Here is a 20766-nt window from a genome sequence, read left to right as displayed (position 1 = left end):
CACACATGTATGCACACACACATGAACACATAATCACAAGAAACACAGATAGGTCATCTTCAGGGAAAATATGAGTGTTTTGTTACTTTTTCTTATTCTTGCTTTCTTTCTGTCCTGTAACTATTCAGGGTGGTTTTCCTGAAGAGAGTTCAAAAGAAAAGAATCTTGTATCCTGGGAAAGGTAAGAAGTAAGAAAAATGTTTTGCAAATCAAAAGATAATTTTTGAGCTTTTATATATTATAGTCCATGATGCAGAATGAAACCTTTTATTATAGCATAAATAGCCTATTATTTATAAACTGAAATAGTAGATTTAGGGAAAAGTAAATATTTATAAACTATCTATTATGTAATATATAAATAGATCATGCAAATAAACTTATTTTCTTACTTTTAAGAATAAAATATTCGCCAGGCGGTGGTGGCGCACGCCTGTAATCCCAGCACTCTGGGAGGCAGAGGCAGGCGGATCTCTGAGTTCGAGGCCAGCCTGGTCTACAGAGTGAGTTCCAGGACAGCCAGGGCTATACAGAGAAACCCTGTCTCGAAAACAAAAAAACAAAAAACAACAACAAAAAAAAGAATAAAATATTCGTATATGAAGTTACCAAGTACGACTTTTAATAAGTAAATCAAAAGCTGTAAAAGCTGAAGCCATGAGTGGAATGAAAATGGGGTAAAATTTGGATAAAATGTCTATTTATACCTAGAACTTTTTATTTATTTATTGAGGCTTTTTGGAGACCGGATCTCACTGTGCTATCCAGGCTAGCCTGGGACTGACCATGTAGACAGGGGTCTTGAGTTCCAGCTCATTCTGCATTACCCAATGAGAACTGGGATTACAGGCACGCGTCGCCATGGCTTCTTATTTCTGCGCCTTTATGAGTGAGCAATATTCTGATCTTGAGGATCAAAATATCTGGTTTCGTAAGCGTGTCTGAAGTAGTAAGTCTTCTTTCTGCCTTTTTATAGCCAAACACAGCCCCAAGTGCAGGTCCAAGATGAAGAAATCACAGAGGATGACCTCCGGCTCATCCATGAGCGAGAGTCTTCAATCAGGCAGCTGGAAGTAAGCCTTATAGACCATGCCATGCACACAGCTGGAGAGTGCTCGAGATATAGACCATGCTGTGCACACAGCTGGCGAGTGCTCGAGATATAGACCATGCCATGCACACAGCTGGAGAATGCTCGAGATATAGACCATGCCGTGCACACAGCTGGAAGTAAGCCTTATAGACCATGCCGTGCACACAGCTGGAAGTAAGCCTTATAGACCATGCCGTGCACACAGCTGGAGAATGCTCGAGATATAGACCATGCTGTGCACACAGCTGGAGAATGCTCGAGATATAGACCATGCCGTGCACACAGCTGGCGAGTGCTCGAGATATAGACCATGCCGTGCACACAGCTGGAGAATGCTCGAGATATAGACCATGCCGTGCACACAGCTGGCGAGTGCTCGAGATATAGACCATGCCGTGCACACAGCTAGAGAATGCTCGAGATATAGACCATGCCGTGCACACAGCTGGCGAGTGCTCGAGATATAGACCATGCCGTGCACACACCTGGAGAATGCTCGAGGAGAAAACTCTACAGGCATCTGGCAGTTGGATAAAGTTTCTAGGGTAGAATTGGGAATAATTCCTGCGTAAGAAATGGGACTGTTGGTACTAGGGTGAGAAGCCAGATTCCTCTCATGTTGTTAAGCTCCCAGAGTTCTCTTTAGTGTTGAGAAAACTCCACTCTAGAAATAAACACCCTCCCAAAGAACCTGGGCAGAGTCCTGAAGCACCTCCACGCCATCCCTCCACGAGAGAGACTTTGGTGGTAGCATTAAGAGAACTGTAATTTTCTTAGTGTGTCCACACATCAGAGGTGAAGGATTTGTTAAATTGTAGTTCTCTTGAACTGATCCCACTCCTAAAAGTGGTCTAATAATTGCTACCAGTGACTACAGTTGACCCAAGGTCTTCTAGGTGACAAGCACTGTGATAACTCTGTGAACTTTTTTCATTTCTTCCTCACAAAAGTTCCTTAAACTTGCTAAATATGTCATTATCATTGACACTGTACAGATAGGGAAGCTAAGGCCATGGTAGATATACAACCGTCCTTACACACTTAAAAAAAAGGAGTTTTTAGTTGGGAAAAATAAATAGGCATATATCGAGGAAAATAAAGTTACAGTAAATTTATCCAATACATTTGTAATCTGTTTACCCACTAATGATGTTTATAGTTTCACTATGATCTATTGGATATTCAAATTTATTAATGCATGGCTTTAAATTTATACAGGTTTTATTCATTGAAACAGTCACGTTGATGGGTAGATTTTTATTGAAATACAAGAAGAGTCATATTCTTCTGCTGAGATATTGATTGTGACAAGAGAAATTATCAGGTTGACCTTGGTACTCCACGGCCTTCCTCGGTTTCCATCTTGCCTCACTTGAGGTAGTGGATGTCACAGATTTTACTTTGGACAACTAGAAGCCATCCTGAGGCTGTTAGGTTAGAATTGCTTACAATAGGGTATTTTTCTGATATTCGTTAAATTTGTATATTACTACTAAATGCATGGTTATATATGTATGAGTGGGTGTAAATTTATTTCTTTTCTCTTTTCTTTTGAACTTCCCCCATTGAAGGAATGGGGACCATGTTTCTCAAAATGCACAATAATGTGTGCTTTTGGTCTTAGGCTGACATTATGGACATTAATGAAATATTTAAAGACTTGGGGATGATGATTCATGAACAAGGCGATGTGATTGGTAAGTCCTGCTGCTGTGGTTTGCGAGGTGGGAGCCAGAGACCGGCAGCTGCTTTCTCAGTCAGGAGTACCCTCTTCCTCTCCATTCCTATAGTCTACAGTTTGCCGCTACCCTTGCCTGTTTGCATTCCTGCTGATTGAAGGAAGCTCCGCTTGCTTCAGAAGCTCGAGTGTAATCAGCGCCTCCTCATGATGGGACATAAGGCCCCACGTGACCTCCCAACCTACTTCCAGCGCTTGCTTTTCATTTTTATCCAAATAGGACGGGAGGAGCTCATAATATTTGTAATTGAGTGCACTGCCTTGTTTCGTGGGAAATAGCTATTTGCCTGGTCATTTGTTCTACCAATTACCAAATAGTTTTTGATAGGTTAATGTAGCTCATTTAGATGCTGGAGGACTGAGACCCATGGCATTAAAGCTTTAGGTTTGGGGTGTAACTGTGCAAGTGTGTAATAGATGAGGTCACTAAAAAAGTAAAAGTATGGGAGCTGGAGGGAGAGTTCAGTGGGTAAGAGCTTTTGCTGTGTGAGCTGAGTCTCAGATCAGACATCTGGGAAAAGAAAGCTGGGTGTGGCTGGGTGTGGTGTTCCTAACCCCAGAACTATCGAGTGCAAAGACTGGATTTTTGTGGTTTGTTCCTTGCCTAGCGTCAGGTCCAGGGAGACCCTGTCTTAGAGGAATAAAGAGAGTAGTGAAGGACACCTGGCATCCTCCTATGATGGATCCACAGATGCAGGTACCCAAGTACACATGTGCACATACACCACACATGCATATACCACAGTCATACACATTCACACTCCCATGCATTTGCACAACACACACACATACCCACATACCCCCCCCCACACACACACACACTATGGTAGGGTTGGAGAGATGGCTCAGTAAAACAGGTTGGCACACAAGCCATGAGGACCTGATTTCAGCTCTCTAGCATCTACATAAAAAGACTGAGGATAATGTAGGCACATGCTACCCTAGTCCTAATCGGAGAACTGAAGAGGCAGAAATGTGGGGATCCCTAGAACTCACTAGCCAGTCAGTCTTGCTGAATTAATAAACTCTAGATTCAGTGAGAGGCTCTATGTCAACAAATAGTGAGGAGGACATCTAAGGAAGACACCTGATGTCAACTTCTGGCCTCCACACCCATGTTTACAAGTATGTGCACACCAGAACTGTGTGGTCAACTTATAGAAAGACCAGGGTATAGCTAGAAGGGCCCGCCACTGTAGAATGCAATCACCAGCTCTGAAACCTAGAGAAGTATAGCAAAGAACATCGCTGAGTCAGGAGCTGAGATAGCCAGGAAATGAAGAAGTCATGAGATCTTTGAGTGTCTGCTGCAGAGGAAGGATTGATGGACAAATGTGACACAATGACCTTTGAGAGTCTGCAGGGAGGAGGAAGAGACAAGATCTCTGGTCCAGCAAACCAGTGTCAGTTCTAACCTCAGGTTAGAACAGAGTGGAAAGGAGGCCTCCAAAGGCCTGTGGACCTGTGTACACCTCTCTGCAGTTAGGAGAAGGAAGAATGTTACCAGATTCTTACACCAAAGTTGACTACTGCACTGTGCACAGTGGGTAGGGTATTGCATTTATGTGAATGACTTGAGGTGAGCTGCCCTGACAGAAATAAACACAAAACTGACAGACTCCTAGAACCAGCAGGACATTTTGATTAAATCAACATACAAAAGACCAAGGTTGAGTGGGCTTGTCCACTGCTCTTGGGGAGACTGCGTTTTTTTAGAAGTTGAGGTGGGTTTTTTCCTATGTGATGACAAAAGTCTTTGGGACTGGGCAGAAGAGGGGTCAGTTTGTCTTGCTCTTTTGTCTTGAGACAGTGAAAGCTCTGGGGTTAGAAACTGACAGGTGCCAGTGCTGGTTCTGACTACAAAATGGCAGGACTTTGTTGTATCCAGGTAGAACTAGAGAAGGTGATTACGTCCTTCGTTTATATATTTGTGAGTTGGTTGAGTTATGTCTTTTCCTTAAATGTCTGTGGCATGAAATCTAGTGATTTATTACCAGAGCATCCAATGTGTTTAACGATGCTGGGTGTGTGCATTTTGTTTTAAAGACAGCATAGAAGCCAATGTGGAGAGCGCGGAGGTTCACGTTCAGCAGGCGAACCAACAGCTCTCGAGAGCAGCAGATTATCAGGTAACATTAGCTGTAGTACATTTCCTTACAACTTGGAGTTTTGACTTAAGATACAAGTATATAACCAGTTTGAAGTGGCTGTGTATGCTGATGTTAGAGTTATGTGGAAAGTTAGTGGTGGCAGTGGTCAGAAATAAGCCAGATAATTTGAAATGCCAGTCCATTGGTTTGGGCATCTGTTTTCTCATGGTGATCACAGAGATAGAAGTCAGGAAGCTTGCAAGAGATTACTAGTCCAGTCTGCACCCATTGTGGGGGTCCCTGCAAGAATCATAGCTATCGTGTGGGTAAGCTAAAAATGAAACTTGGGTCAGCATGGTATGGCTGATACTGGGTTAAAAACTCCTGCAGTCTGACGCCAAGCGATGTATTTTTCTTATATTTAAATACAGTAAAAATGCAAACCATTTGGAAAAAAATGATTCCATAGACAGTTATCACAACAGAGCTTCAGGTGTGGCTACACTGAAGAGCAACTCTAGCAAACACGTGTGACCTTTGCGCGAATAAGCATGGGTTCTCTTGACAGATGAGCCAAGCTCAGGACAAGGGTCTAGGGAGGGAGGGAGGGCTCAATAAGCATAAAGATGGTTCTGTTGACTGAGAAACAATGCTCAGGGTTGTTGGGTATTCATGAGGGCTGGCTTTACAGAACAGCAGAGATCACCAGGTAGTAAACACATACATTCCCAGAGGTTTGGATGGCAAACTGTGTCAGTGTTTTCATTGGAAAACAAATCCACATGTTTAAGAATTCTAGTGTTTGTAGCACTATTGGGAGCTGTCCTCTGCATCCACGATGGTTTGTGATGTGACATCAGCAGCCCAACACATGGAGAGGCCTCTTGGGTGGCCTGTTCCCCATCATTTCCCTTTCTTCCCTGCTTTTTGTTGTTGTTGTTGTTGTTTCTTTTGTTGTTGTTGTTTTTAATGGTTTTTCAAAAAAAGAGTCTCTACATGGCGCTGGCTCTTCTAGAACTCACCATGTCGACCATGCTGGCCTCAGACTCAGAAACCTACCTGCCTCAGTTGCCCAAGTGCAGGGATTAAAGGGGTGCATCACCACCGCCCGGCCCACTTTTTCTTTCCTCTTGTCAGTGGTACTCCAATCTGAAGTGACAGAGGTCCTCACACTAGAAATGTCTCTCCAAAGCCCCTGGAAACTACCTTATCTGGGAGTGTCGTTCATCATTACATAGTATGCCAACATGCAGCAGATTCTTCCATAGCTATAAATTCATTTTTCAAGGGGATATCATTAATGTGGGGAGACTCTATATCTGTGAAGTATAAATCATGCTTCAGATATTATATAAATAATACAGCTATGAATTATTAACGAGTGTACAATGTGTAGACCTTTGCTCAGTAAGAGCAAGGGTAGACTCTTTCAAAGGTTCTGAACATCATAAAACGTCATTTGAGTCCCCTCTAAAAAACATCAAGTTTTGTGTTTCTTCATAATTACCACTTTCTTGAATCTTGACTACAGTATTGTAACGTCTTAGATATTTTCCAATCTCTTCTCACTTTCCCCTCTAACTGAAAAGCTCATGTTAGTGCCATCTTTCTGTCAGGTGAGCCACTACATTTGGTAGTTTGTAGCACTGACACTTTATGGGACTGTTCTTTGTCCTCATCTCTAGGTATTCTCAGTCTGTCACGTAGCTGGTAACTCTCATTTCTATCTTCCTTTGCATTACTGGGGGTGAGGGAGAACAGGAGATCCAACCCAGGACCTTGCATACCAAGCAAATGCTTTGCCACTGAACAATATATACCTAATACAGTTTCTTCTTTCTTTTCTAAACATTTTTATTTATGTATTTTATGTGAATGACTGCTCTAAAGGCAGTTAAATCTGGGATAATGGAGCTTAAACATGAGACAGATTCATAAGATCTCATGCAATAGACAACTTTATTCACAGCATCAGACAATTTATGCTCAGGGTTAAGAAGAGTCACATGAATAAAATGTACAATCACAAGGGCAAGCCAAATGTAAACACGTGTTTTTCCATAGAGGAACATAAACAAATGACAATATCTAGTTGAAATAAATCACCTAAGGTAAACTCACTTCTATCCACTATACCTTGTGGAGCTCAGAAACACATTCCAAGAACAATTAATTGCATGTTTTTGAATGAAACTGAGGTCATAAGACTCTTACCTTGTTTTCTTGGAGTTTTCTCACAAGCACTCAAGAGTTCCCCTGACGTGACTCCATTCTTGCACCGTGTACCAACAGTGTGTATTGGTCTGTGTACCACGTACTTGAGTTATGGACAGTTGTGAGTTGCTGTTCAGGTACTAGGAATTGAACCTGGGTCCTCTGGAAGAGTGTGGTCAGTGCTCTCAACCACCAAGCCATCTCTCCAGCCACTAGTTCCTTCTTTCTTAAGTTCAACTGCACTCCCAGGAAAACTACCAGCAATTAAAAAACAAAATTTCTCCTTGAATTATAGCATTATTTCAAGAAAAATAGTTTTTGAAAAAAACAACACCATGTGTATTATAAAGGATTTTTTTTTTAGAAGAAAAATCTCAGCCCCAACTATGAGGTCTCAAACTTCCCAAAGTAAACTGAGTGACGTTCAGCCGCTGTGAGGTCCCCTCACGACTTTCTCACGGTCTTCTTGCTTCCGCAGCGCAAATCCAGGAAAACCCTGTGCATCATCATTTTCATCCTCGTGGTCGGAATCGTGATCATCTGTCTCATCGTATGGGGACTGAAAGGCTGAGCCTCAAAGGCGTGGACGACTGCATGATGTTGTCTGAACGATGTAGGCAGATTCTTGGGATCTCCTTCTCTTATCGTTATTTTTTAGGCTATTGTGTAAAATGATGGTTCCATACTTTGCCATTTTTAACCAGGGTCGGGGGAGGTTCTTTTGGATTCAATCTGATATTTTCTATACCCAAGGCTTTTCTAAATACTCTCGCTGGCCCAACTTCCCTGCTTTTTTTTTCTTTTTTTTAGTTCAACGACTATTGGGTTCTGCTCATGTTGTATATGCCTTTCATGTATAATTTATTTATATTGTTTGACTGAGTTTGGGGAATTATTTGATTGGCATGTATCCTCTTCATGCACCTCTGTCACTGTGTAACATATGTAACATGATTGTGCTATCTTGTTTTTTAAAAAAATCCAAGTTTAAATTTCACGAGTCCAGTAAATGTCCTCAGTAGGAAACCCTCAACAGAACCTGTTTCTGGAATGTTTGATCCCCTGTGGTCCAGGGCAGTACGGATCACTATTGCTCTCTCATTATCGGATTGTTCTTACCGTCTCTGAATAAAGTCAGTGAATCTGTCCCCGATGTGTATACATGCATTTGCTTAGATTGCATAGTAAAGATAGTAAGGATAGGTTGTTTTTGCATATGGGCTATCTAATTCAATGCATACTAAAGAAGGTATGGCTGCTGTACTGTTCAGTGGAAGTTTGAGGAAGAGTCTGGAAAATCCATACCGATATCTGTTCTGTTCAGATGCTAAGAGTCCAGGTTCTTACTGCACCGAATTGCTTTCACCATACGGTCTGGTTTCCTAGCCATTATTTTCTTTCCGCTGTGTCCCACAGAACACTGCCTAGACATTCATCTGTCTTCACAAAGTAATGGTCCCGTAGTTACAGAATTGGGATTTCATTTTTATACTTAATTTTTGACACTGAAGTTTTAGAGTGTATTTAGATGACATTTGTTTGTTTTTTATCAGTCTTCATTCAAGGAGGAATCAGATGTCTGCCAATGAAGTCACTTGTGTCTTTTTGAATCAATGTTTTAATGCACTAATACGAATGCGGTAGAAGGGGTTATCTTAGTTTATTGTTTGTGTTTTTTAATGTTCTTACACAGCAGTTTGCTAATGGTGGCACTGTTTAATGTGGCTCTGAAACCTTTACATGGGAACAAGTGAAATATTAACAAAATAATTGTAGCTTTGCAAGCAGAATAAAGATGATTCTGGAGATGTCTGCCAATTCTGATTCCCGAGGACTCTTTCCACAGAACCCAGGCTTCCCGGACTATACACCATGGTGGGATATCTCACATATTTCTGCCACTTTGTGTGTGTGTGTGTGTATGTGTGTGTGTGTTATTTCTTGGAGTTCTTTTCTTTAAAGATTTATACACACACACACACACACACACACACACACACACTGTAGCTATCTTCAGACACACCACAAGAGGGTGTCAGATCCCATTAGAGATGTTTATGAGCCACCATGTGGCTGCTGGGGATTGAACTCAGAACCTCTGGAAGAGCAGTCAGTGCTCTTAACGGCCGAGCCATCTTTCCAGCCCCCATATATTTCTTCATCACTGGCTGACATGCTTAATTTTGGAGTGTCGAATGGGTTATTCTCACAGAAAGCATTTTTGTGGGAGTCTGGAATACTAAAGTTTTCTGGTGCCCGGCTCAGACTGTTTTCCTGGGTGATCCAAGAGCAGTTTATGCAGGTGCCGTCCGGTCAGTGCCAGCCCGACGGGCCAGCTCCCACAAAGTCTTCTCACCCACTTGCCCCTGTAGCCGGTGCGCACCAAGCAGTGCGATGCCGTCTCATAGCTGAAGAAGAGTTTCAGTGGCGTCTGCAAAATGGCTTTGCTGAGTGCTCCCAAGCAAGGTTGTCCTCATGTGGCCACACCCATCTGCTCCTTCATAGTGGATGCCTCACAACAGCAGAGCTCTTTAAAACTGAAGCTTAAATTCTTATTTTGCCAGGGCCACTGGCCAGCGATCTAATGACAGGAACTTTAGTTGCTGTATTCTTTTAAAAAGCGTTAATTAGAGGAAACTTTCACAAAGGTATTTAGAACATGAAACCTACTTTTATTGAAAAGTTTTAAATGCAAAACACAAGGGAATAGCTAAATAAGAAAAATACAGCTTAAGGTTTCCCTCAAGTCAGTTTTAGAATTGCTGTGCAATGTTTTAAATTTTTCTTTAATATTGAGAATATCATGCTCTGTACAATAAACTGCCGTCATATTTACGCTTTATCCCCTCCTCTGACCCGGCCCACATCCTCTTCAACAATTCCCACCCAACTTTATGGGTTTTTTATTATTCATTTTAGGGTTTTTATAGCTCTCTAAGACCAGTTAGTGCTGTTTATATGTGCTGGAGTGTGGAGCTATCTGTGAGGGCGTGGGAATTCTACCCATGACCACATCCTGAAAATGATTCCCTTCCCCCACGAGCAACTATAACCTGCCACTAGCTTCTCAGTAAGAGGGGAGGTGGAGCTCTTCCACAGAACCCATGCCGGAAGTTCTGCCGGAGTGATCATATGTCCGTCTGGGGCAGACGTTCCCAGCTGCCGTGAGTTCATGAATGTGATGGGCATTTCACACCCAGAAGACACCACATTCCTCTTCATCCTCCTGCTCCTGCATGTCGCATCTCTAAACTGGGAAATGAAGCAGGAAGCTTTTGTGACTATGTCTGTGTCTGATTCAAACCGAAGAAATCTCACTGAGTGCCGTGTTCTCAGACAGGACTGAGATTTACTGGCCTCTTAGACTGAATGACAGTCTTAATGTGTAGGTTATTAAAACACGGCAAAGATAGGGTTTTGCAGAACAGTTGGTAGTAAGAGTGACTGCCCCCTCTGCACATAGTGCAGTGTTTCTCGGTGGGAATGGCATCGTCTGCTATAGCTGCGGGCACAGACAGGGCCCAGGATAGAAGAGGAAGCCATGTGCACTGTCTGAAGGAGTCCCCAAGAGCATGCCAAGGACCATGGCAGCATCTATGGCAAGGTACCACCTGCACCACACCTTGAAGATGTTAGCACTGGGATCGTGAGCACCCTTCTGCTTTTGATAACAGTGCCCTAGTTTTATATCCAGAATGCTTTGAATAGCAGCCTGTTTAGGTAAGTCTATACTGAAAACAGGTTGATTCAGTTCTGCTGCATGGTTTTAGCAAACACACACACACAATATTTTGGAGTTTGTATACTTTCTTTGTGCAGAAAAGTGAAGTTCATGGTGAGAAGTAACAACTTCAAAGAGAGAGAATCACTGTCACATCTGAGAAATACGATTGACATGGCTTTCAGTGGACAATGAGAAAGCTGTTCTTGGGAGCTGTCCTCACTGTGGACAAGGGCAGTGGCTTCCCGTCAAACCCAACAAGATATTTTCCTAACTGGACAGCAGCATCCAGAAGTTCCTTTCTCCTTCACTTCCTTGTTTCCACCCTACTTCCATCCCATAATGGTTCCTCAATACATAACTGACCATTGGGTATTTGCTTGGGGTCAGCTTGTTCCACTACAGTGAGTCTGAAGCAGCCTTGTCTACACTTTATGCGTCATAAGAAAATGCAACGTGGGGAAGGAAGAGGAAGTGTACAGGGATGGCCTCACTTTGGGACCGCTGGGCGCTTCAACAGTTGGCCAGACTCTAAAGGTCACTCTCTCCTGTTGGTCTTTTTTCCTTCACAAAGTGACAGAAATTAATTTTCTCTCCTCAATGAGAAGACCCTTAGAAAATCAAGTTTTCTAGAAATAATCTGCTTTGATGGCCCATCTAAGCATCACCAAATGGGGTCGTTCTGATTGATGGTTGTGGCTGGATTCAGGGTATCTTGAATACCCAGGGCCAGTGTTTTGGAAGACGTTCACCGAAGGCTGCTGCATCCAGTAGAGGGCAGAGATGCATAAAGAAGGGAGAGAGTAAAGGGAATTTGGAGTCTGTTGCAACACAACAGCCTCGAACAAATACAGAGTATGCTCTGTACGAAATGGATCACAGAATGTTTATCTTTAACCTTACCCCGCCCCTTGACAGTTGTTCTTGTTTGTTATTGTGTCTTTAATGAAAAGCGAGTGTAGAAGGAAACCCTCACCCAGGGGGTAAACCATGCTTGAAATCCCAGCGTTTAGGAAGGGAAGGCAAGAGGACCAGGGATTTAATATCAGCTTCCACCGGCTACACGGCAAGAGCCCAGGCCAATTTGAGCTGCCTGTGATCCTGTCTTCAAACGAAAGAAGTGGAGAGGAAGAGAAGCGAGGCAAGGGGGAAGCAAGAGAAAGAACAAGGACGAATGAAAGTTAAGCTGATGGCTGATGCCGGTCCAATTTCCTGTAATTCAGATGCACGCCTCAACATGCTGATCTTAACGCGTTGTCTTGGAGATCATTTTGATTGACGCAAAAAAAGTTAACCAGGGAGCGTTATTCCCCAAATAATCCTCTCAAACACTGAAATGGAGGTAAGTAGCCAACACTGTTGCTTCTCGAGGGGTTTTAAGAAGGTTGTCACCTAGTTACTCCCAGCGGGTTCCTGGAGGTTATGAAATTATGGGATTTTTTTTTTTTTTCCTGAGAGTGGTGGAAGGCAAAACCAGATTTCCTGTGTGGGCCCTGCATGTATAACGCCTCTACTTGTTTTCAAGGGAGTCTTCTAGAACTGAACCAAGAAGTCTTTAAATAAACTTGAAAGAGCATTAATTCCCACTTGGGCCAACCCAAAGTACAAATTTTTAAGTGTTTACTGTAAGTACCGTCAGACAGTAGTTGCTCACTCTGAAAGCACTGGGCATGGGCAGACAGCTGAGCAATGAACTCTCTCAGCCTCAGCTAAGGTGGACTGATTCCTCCGTCACCTCAGAATGCTTTCTTTGTAGCAGTGCTGTAACAGGAGAATGGAAAGACTGAACTCCGACAAAGAAAAGTAGTGCTAGAAATTAGGGATCTAGCCCAAATAACATGAACGATTTATTCTTTTTAAAATTTTGTATCACTAAAGACTAAGTGGTGAAGGCTTCCAGGTCCAAGCCAGTCTTCCTGTCAGTAGGATCCAGGAAACACAAGGCATGTTTTAGCGGTGAACATGTTATAGTTTAGTCTATTTTCCAGTGTTACATAACCAGAACTATATAGCATATAGCCTTTATGGTGGGCATTTTTAATCTCAGTTCTTAGGAGATTCACTCTAGTTTGTGTATGTGTGTGTGTGTGTGTGTGTGTAAATGTATATGTATACAGATACGTATACGTATATGTTTTCAACTAGAATTTTCTTTGTAATGTGATTATGGTTCCAGAGTATGGCTTCACCCCGCCATATTTGCCTGCTGAGAAACATCTGACCAGTCCTGCATTCATGAGTGAAATAGCCATAAACATGCATGTGTAGGTTTTATAGTAATATAATTTTTCTTTTTATGGGATAAATGTCCCACAGAGCAATTGTTAGGTCACGCGCTAGTCGAATAGGTTTTTTTTTTAACTCTTATTATCTTTAAGGTGAATGTATGCTTTACTTGCATATATGTCTGTATACAACATGCATGCCTCATGCCCATGGAAGACAAAATATGGTGTTAGAGCCCCTGGAATTGAAGTTACAGATGGTTGTGAGACACCATGTGGATACTGGGAATTAAATCCGGGTCCTCTGGAAGAGCAGTCAGCATATTAAACAATGAGCCACTTTTCTGGCCCCTGAATAGATAATTTTATATAAGATGTGAAAAATCACTGGTTGTCACAGTATATATTTGCAAGATAGTCCTTTATTGGATATATGGCTTGGACTGGCTGGTTTAGTGTCAGCTTGACACAAGCTAGAGTCATCAGAGAAGAAGGAGCCTCGGTTGAGGAAATGCCTCCATGAAATCCAGCTGTAAGGCATTTTCTCAGTTAGTGATCAATAAATAGAGCATGTTTGGTGCCATCCCTGGACTGGTGGTCCTACGTTCTATAAGAAAGCAGGCTGAGCAAGTCAGGGGGAGCAAGATAGTAACCAGTACCTACCCCACCCCACCCACGGCTTCTGCATTAGCTCCTGCCTCCAGGATCCTGCCCTGTTTGGGTTTCTGTCCTGACTTCGATGATGAATAGCAATATGGAACGTGTAAGCCAAATAAACCCTTTCTTCCCCAATCCGCATTTTGGCCATGGTGTTTTGCTGCGGCAATAGAAACCCTAAGACACAGCTCATGGGTTTTTTCCCGCCCCCCCAGTGGGTGGCTTACCTTCTAAACCTCTCATCTGTGGCTTTTGCAGAGTGAAAGATTTTAATTCTGATGAACTCCCACTTATCCATATTCATTTGCTGCTCATGTTTCTGGTACAAAGAGCTCTTTGCCTAACCCTAGGTTCCAAAAGTTTTCTCTTTTGTGTCTCTGAGTAATGTATCTCTATATGACCTTTAAATAAAAAGACATTTTGAGTTAATTTTGCATAAAGTTAGACATGGAGCTAGATTCATTTCTTTGCTGGTTGATGTCCAGTAGCACTAGCGCTGTGTTTGTTTAAAATGCTATCTTTCCCCATCCACTGGGTTTTCTTTCTCTACCGATATCAGTTAGTCAAGAATGAGGTCGAGGATACAGTTGATTTGGAGATGCGGGGTGGGGCTGTGGAGGGAGTCGGCCTCTTGGTTAGCTGCTGTGGCCCACTGAGCTGCCACTGTGCATGTGTACCCATGCCAACAGTCTTGGTTACGGCAAATAAGTGTTGGAATGGGCTGGAGGGATGGCTCAGCGTTTAAAAGCACTGACTGCTCTTCCGAAGGTTCTAGAAATCACACGGAGGCTCACAACCATGTATAATAGGATCTGATGCCCTCCTCTGTCATGCGGTCATACATGCAAATAGAGCATCAAGTCAGTCAGCCAATCAATCATCAATCAATCAATCAATAAATAATTTTCAAAGGTTTTGAAATTAAGTGAAGATATTATTTCTGCTTTATTCTTCCTTTCTGAGACTGGCCACACTTTTTTTTTCTTCAGTGTCTTGCCATTTGACTATTTTCATGGCAGCTCTGGCTATCAGATCTTCAGTGTCTAACTCTAGATATCTGTAGCGTCCCCACTTTACCAGCTGTCATCATGAACAGACATTGAACTCCCATGTATGTCTCATATCATTTTCTATGTCTGTTATAAGTATTCCCTCTGTACACATTCAGAACTATGACTTAAGGTCATAGTTTTAAAAGTAACTTTTATATTTGCCTGATGTAATTGTTGTCTCTGAGGTTTACTGCTGAAGCTTCTAGCCTCCATTCGATCTTGTCTAGGTCTAGAATGTTTCCGGCCTCTTGAGACTTACTGCTGAATAAACTCACCCTTTCTAACTCTTTCTGAACTCGTCTGGCTGGCCAACTCAGCTGTTCTGGCTCAAAACTCCTCTCCACACTGATTCGATCTTGCTTCTCTCTCGGCCTCTCCCGAATTGCTCTGTTTGGCCTCATACTAACCTTAGCAATTTGTCCTAATCTTCTGGCCCCTTCCCATTTTCTGGCTCCTTCTGTCTTCACCCAAGTCTATCTTGTTCTCTCTTCAAGCTTTCTCTGTAAAACTGCCTTGTTACTATTTTTCTGCACTGCCCCCCAAGTAGCTTCCCTTTCCTCTCTCTTCTTATGAGAGTTGGGAAGATCCTATTCTGTCAAATCTTTCTCTGATTCATCACTTTTTCTGCCACTCAACTAGACATCACTTTCAAACACGGTGCTTCCTCTTACCAACTAACTTTACCATCATTGTTTGGGATTAAAGGTGCGTGCTAAGGGAGAGCCACATGGCAACTAGAAACAGCTTTCTTCAGTAAATAACAATCTCGGGGATCACAGTGTGATCAAATATCCTGTAACACACAGTTGTTATTCAACCACTGAACTCAGGTTAGAAGTCTTTTATAAAGAAGGTGTGTGAGGATAGTCCTCATACTCTCTGTCTTGGGTTTATTTATTCCTGATAGCCCAAACTCGTGCAATTATCATTAAATTTTGTGTGGCAGGCTTCCTTTGACCTATAATAGTTACTGTCATTGTTGCTCTGTTAACATTCAGTTCTGTAAGCTCTTTTTCATCACTGTCTGCATGTTCCCTTTATCTTTGGAAGAGCCATTCTTTTCCCTAGACATAGAATTCAAGCTTAGTCATTCTGAGTGTCAGCACTTGGTAATGATTGACCTACTCCTTTTATTTTCTGACTTCTGTGGCTCCTCCTATGAAATTCACTCATTTTCAAATTTTCTTCTATACGCATGGTGTCTAATTGTTCTTTTATTTCATTCTTTTGTCTTCAGTTTTCAAACACTTAAACTTGAACATGGTTGTAGGAACTGGTGGAACTTTGGAACTCACATCGTTTGAGAATTTTCAGTTTATCTGTGCATTTATGTCTTTTGACAAATTGGGCAAATTTGGGGTCATCATTTCTTCAAGCCCCTGTCCTCTCCTGGGCACTCCCATATGAACACCAGGCCTCTAACTGTAGTCTCACAGGTCTCCAAGGTCTATTGGAGTTGCTGCCCATCTTTTACCTGTTGTTCGAGTGGGGATTAATATTTATTGCTTTATCTTAAAATATATTGCTTTCTCCCCTCTGTATCTTTTATTTTGAATTCATCAATTTGATGAAAAGTATTAGGATGTTGGAGTAGATGTCTCAAGGAATAAGTCAGAATTAATCATTTTAAACAGAGTAGAAAAATCAGTATAACTACAGAGGAAACCAGAGAAGCCTCGTGCTTCACATATCCTCCTTCCAGTTTCAGCTCAAACAGCAAAATAAAATAAAAGTGAAGAAAGCAGTAATATGTTTTTATGTTGTCTTTCATGTGAATTCCAGGCTCGTAACTGTTAACACGTGTACCTCAGTAAGGCTGAATATGAGTGGAAAGCAGCAGAGTATAAAGGGACCTTTGAGACTGTGATGGAGGACAGACAGGGCGGGGTGGGGGTGGGAGCAACAAGAGAGCAAAGTGGAGGTGAGAATGGCAAAGGAAGGGGACAGGGAGATGGAGGTGTCAACAATAAATAATCAAATGACCAGAACTTGACTTGATTAACTCATAAAGACTCATATTTCCCAAGATGAAAGACTGCTCATTCCCTTCAAGCTTGTGTGAAAGACTTATGTGCACAGCACTCTGCGTTCAGAAAGATTTCTTTAAAGATATGCAAAAACAGCAACCATCATCTACATAAAATCATTTTTTCTTAAAATTTCTTGTAGATAATGTCAATTGCTTAAATAACAACCTAGTCAGGTAGTCAACACTGACTTAATCTAAAGCATTTCTTTTATACAATAGATATCGCAGTATCTTAGAGTCCCTTCTTTAAAACAGAAAATGTGGTGTAAAAATGTCATAGTAATGCATTTAGTGTTTTGTTCTTACCAACGTGAAGGAGATTTTCTTTACTACTTAAGAAATGTGGGATTATTTCTAATTCACATTACATCCTTAATTTCATATTGAGTCATACTAAACATGCCAAATTATACTGTATTACTTGGTGGCCCATTCAGCTCCCACAGCACACTTGTCTACTTTGTTTCTCTTACATGTATGAGAGTGCATGGGTATGTATGAGTGTTCATACTTGTGTGAGTGAATGAGTATGTATGAGTGTTCACACATGTGTGAGTACATGGGTATGTATGAGTGTTCAAACATGTGTGAGTGCATGGGTATGTATGAATGTTCACACATGTGTGAGTGCATGGGTATGTATGAGTGTTCACACATGTGTGAGTGCATGTGTGTATGAGTGTTCACACATGTGTGAGTGTATGGGTATATATGAATGTTCATACTTGTGTGAGTGCATGGGTGTGTGTGAGTGTTCATACTTGTGTGAGTTCATGGGTGTGTATGAGTGTTCACACATGTGTGAGTGCATGTGTGTGTGTGAGTGTTCACACATGTGTGAGTGCATGAGTATGCATGAGTGTTCATACTTGTGTGAGTTCATGTGTGTGTGTGTGTTCATACTTGTGTGAGTTCATGGGTGTATATGAATGTTCGCGCATGTGCCTGTGGCGGCCAGAAGTCAACTCCAAGTGTCTCCCTTGGTCTTTCTCCATCTGAGTATTGAGGCAGAGGCCCTCTGAACCCAGATTTCTCTGATTGGGCCAATCTAGCTGGCCAGCTTGCTCTCGGAAATCACCAATCTCTGCCTCTAGGGCACTGGGCTTGTAGGCTGCCCCCATGCATCAGGCCTGCCTATAGTATTCACGTGGGTGCTGGGATACAAATTCCAACCTCATGCTCCTGGGTCAAGTGATTCGCTAAGCGGTCTCCTCAGCTTGTCAGTTCTTACTGACACTCAGGCTTCTTTCTGAAACTCTTTTCCTTTTATTCTTTAATGTGGAAGGCTATTGGTGGAGTTGACATCGTCCTTACAGCTGAGATTGCAGATGCTGCTTTACTTGAACCAGCCAGCATAACTACTTATTTTGTCTCAGTGATGGTTTAGAGATAGGCAGAAACCCAGTCTCAGTGATCTGTCAGCATATGATGTTTCCTTCTACCTGTGATGCCAATTGGGAGAGATGCAGAATGGCATTCTCTGATGGTGAAGCCGGACCCTAAAGATGCCTTTTCCATCTCATGATGAAAAGACATGTTCCAGAGAAAGGCCTGAATGTGTAGAGCCCTTCTTTTATTCATCCAGAAAACATTTGCTGGGTTCTTCAAGAGTGCTGGGCCCTTAGAGCCAAGTCTCACTAGTTTCTAACACTGGCAGTAATAAAGTAATTGATAGTTTCCCATACTTAACTAGAAACAAAAGAGTATCTCTTAAAGTTTCATCCTTGTATCTAGGAAGTCTTGTTTTTCCAGACAGGAATTTTAGTTCCAGAAGGAGAATAAGACAATGAGTACAATGCATAAAAGTTCTTTTCAAACCTCTCCAACCGACGGTCTTCCTGCTGGGCTCACCACGGTGCTGAGAGGCCTCGGAAACACAAACGAGGCTGTGTTCAGACTGAGTACTTGACCCGGGGAAGATGAATGACCGGACCCACTCACCATATGATTATAAGGGTCAGGTAGTCTAAAAAGAAATTACAATCTGAATCGAAGCGAGGATGAACAGTGTGACTATTGATCAGTGTTGCTACGCATCAACAAATAAGGCTAACCCTGTGAAGAAAGGCTGGTGTTAGGGAAACGGCATGTTCCTAGAGATGGGCAAAGCTTGCGTAATATAAATGGAAGGGAGCTAGTTTTTGTCTGTGATGCTTTTGCCCTCTTGGTTAAAGCTGTTCTGGGGCTATGTTGAGAATCTTAGACATCCCAAACATTATGATGTTGGCTCCACTTATAATTCAAAAGAAAACTTCCTTTTTTTTTCCAAATGTATAAAACTCACATGGATACTGGCATTCAAATGATCCTCTCTTATTTTAAAATAATGAGTAAACAAATAGAGTTAAGTTTTTCCTGGCCATTTCTGAGCCCTCCGTTTTGTGGATGCCCTGAATGACTACTTAGTTTATTGACTAATTCAACACTGATTGCATTTCAAGGACCTACTAGTCTTTCTATAATTTTGTAAACTCTACATAAAGAGGAAGGATATTCTTTAGACAGGAATTTGATCACTATCTTAGCTATTCACTATTGCTGTGAAGAGATTCTATGACCATGGCAATCTTACTAAGGAAGGCATTTAATTGGTGCTAGCTTACAGTCTCAGAGGTTTAGTCCATTATCATCATGGTGGTGTGCAGGCAGACATAGTGCTGGAGAAGGAGTGGTAGTTGTACATCTTGACCCACAGGCAGCAGAAGGAGACCGTGTGCCACTCTGCACTCAGCTTTGATCACACGAGGCCTCAAAGCCCCCTCCCTGCAGCAAGGCCACGCCTACTCCAACAAGGCTACCGCCTCCAAATGATGTTCCTCCCTGTGGGCCTCTGGGGCCCAATTACATTCAAATTACTACAAGTATTCATGGGAAACAATGGTTTGTCTTGGGCTCCTCTAGGCTAATTGTATTGAATAGCACACAGATACTATGGAATGTTCTTCAGCTATAAAGAAAAAGTGAAATGCATGTAACTTGAAAAATTCATATTGAGCAAGGTACCATAAGGGCAGGGCGGAGCGGGCAGTAGCCTGCACTAATGCTATCCAAAAAAAATGTGATCACCTCCGCAACCCTTTCATGACATTTGATTGCAGTCTCCCCCATATCTGCACCAGTGCATCAAAAGGCAAATAATTTTTTTTTAAATTCTACTTGAATAAAAATGTCTTTAGGAAACCTATCTTTGTGTACAGTGAATATGTGCCAATGATTTTTTAAGTCTCTTATGCCACAGAGTGAAAAAAAAAACCCAAAACTACCTCAAAGGTGTCTTTTGTTTTTAATTTGTTAAAATACTTGGAAGATTTGCATAACTTCCAGAAAAGAAACTTTCCTTTTGTCCTCACTGAGTCTTTTACTCAATAATACCTGATGTTAAGATAATTCCAATTTGTTCTTCTAGCTATAGTTTCTCTAGGCAAAGGCTACTATTAATTACCTGTTATAATAAAACAAAAGGATTATCAGGAAAACAAAACCGCTATTGTTGATTTTCCACATATATCATTTACATTTTAGAAACATGAAAAATTAATAAAAAAAGCATTAAAAAAATCAGACAATGCCAGTGTTGCATGCCTGTATCCCATCCAGCAACTGGGAAGCTGAGGCAGGGGGATTCCAGAAAGTTTGACACCAGCCTGAGCTACAGGATAAGCCAGTGAGACACAGTAAGACCTTACCGGAAGCCAAAGAGACGTTCAATACATACGTCTAGGTATGAGGGTGCACACTGGTGCAGGAGATGAGCTTCCACTGTAGGCACCATCTCTAAACACAGCGCAAATTCTCCTTCACTAAGATCTGCATTTTATGGGCACACATCCACCATACAGGCATGATTGGGGGAACTAAGCGGCTGGGGACAGGTCAGATTCCCCCACCTCTATTTAAGATACCTAGAGAAGCCCTTGACGTGATTCCTGAGATGAGATTAGACAAGC

General features: G+C 42.0%; 1 protein-coding gene across 1 annotated transcript in view; it reads left to right on the top strand.

Moving 5' to 3' along the window:
* Nucleotides 1-8953, top strand: part of Stx7 (syntaxin 7) — a 38831-nt gene extending 29878 nt beyond the window's left edge. The window contains exons 6-10 of the mRNA XM_052169329.1: nt 129-181; nt 977-1073; nt 2718-2790; nt 4878-4960; nt 7614-8953. Of these exons, the coding sequence (XP_052025289.1) occupies nt 129-181; nt 977-1073; nt 2718-2790; nt 4878-4960; nt 7614-7706 (399 nt within the window). The 3' untranslated portion in view covers nt 7707-8953. The remainder of the gene's footprint in view (nt 1-128; nt 182-976; nt 1074-2717; nt 2791-4877; nt 4961-7613) is intronic.
* Nucleotides 8954-20766: the final 11813 nt, after the last annotated feature.

This window comes from Apodemus sylvaticus, chromosome 23 (assembly GCF_947179515.1).
Source record: "Apodemus sylvaticus chromosome 23, mApoSyl1.1, whole genome shotgun sequence".
Classification (NCBI taxonomy): Eukaryota; Metazoa; Chordata; class Mammalia; order Rodentia; family Muridae; genus Apodemus; species Apodemus sylvaticus.
Note: the sequence above shows the minus strand (reverse complement) of the source record. Positions and strands in the feature narration are given on the sequence as shown.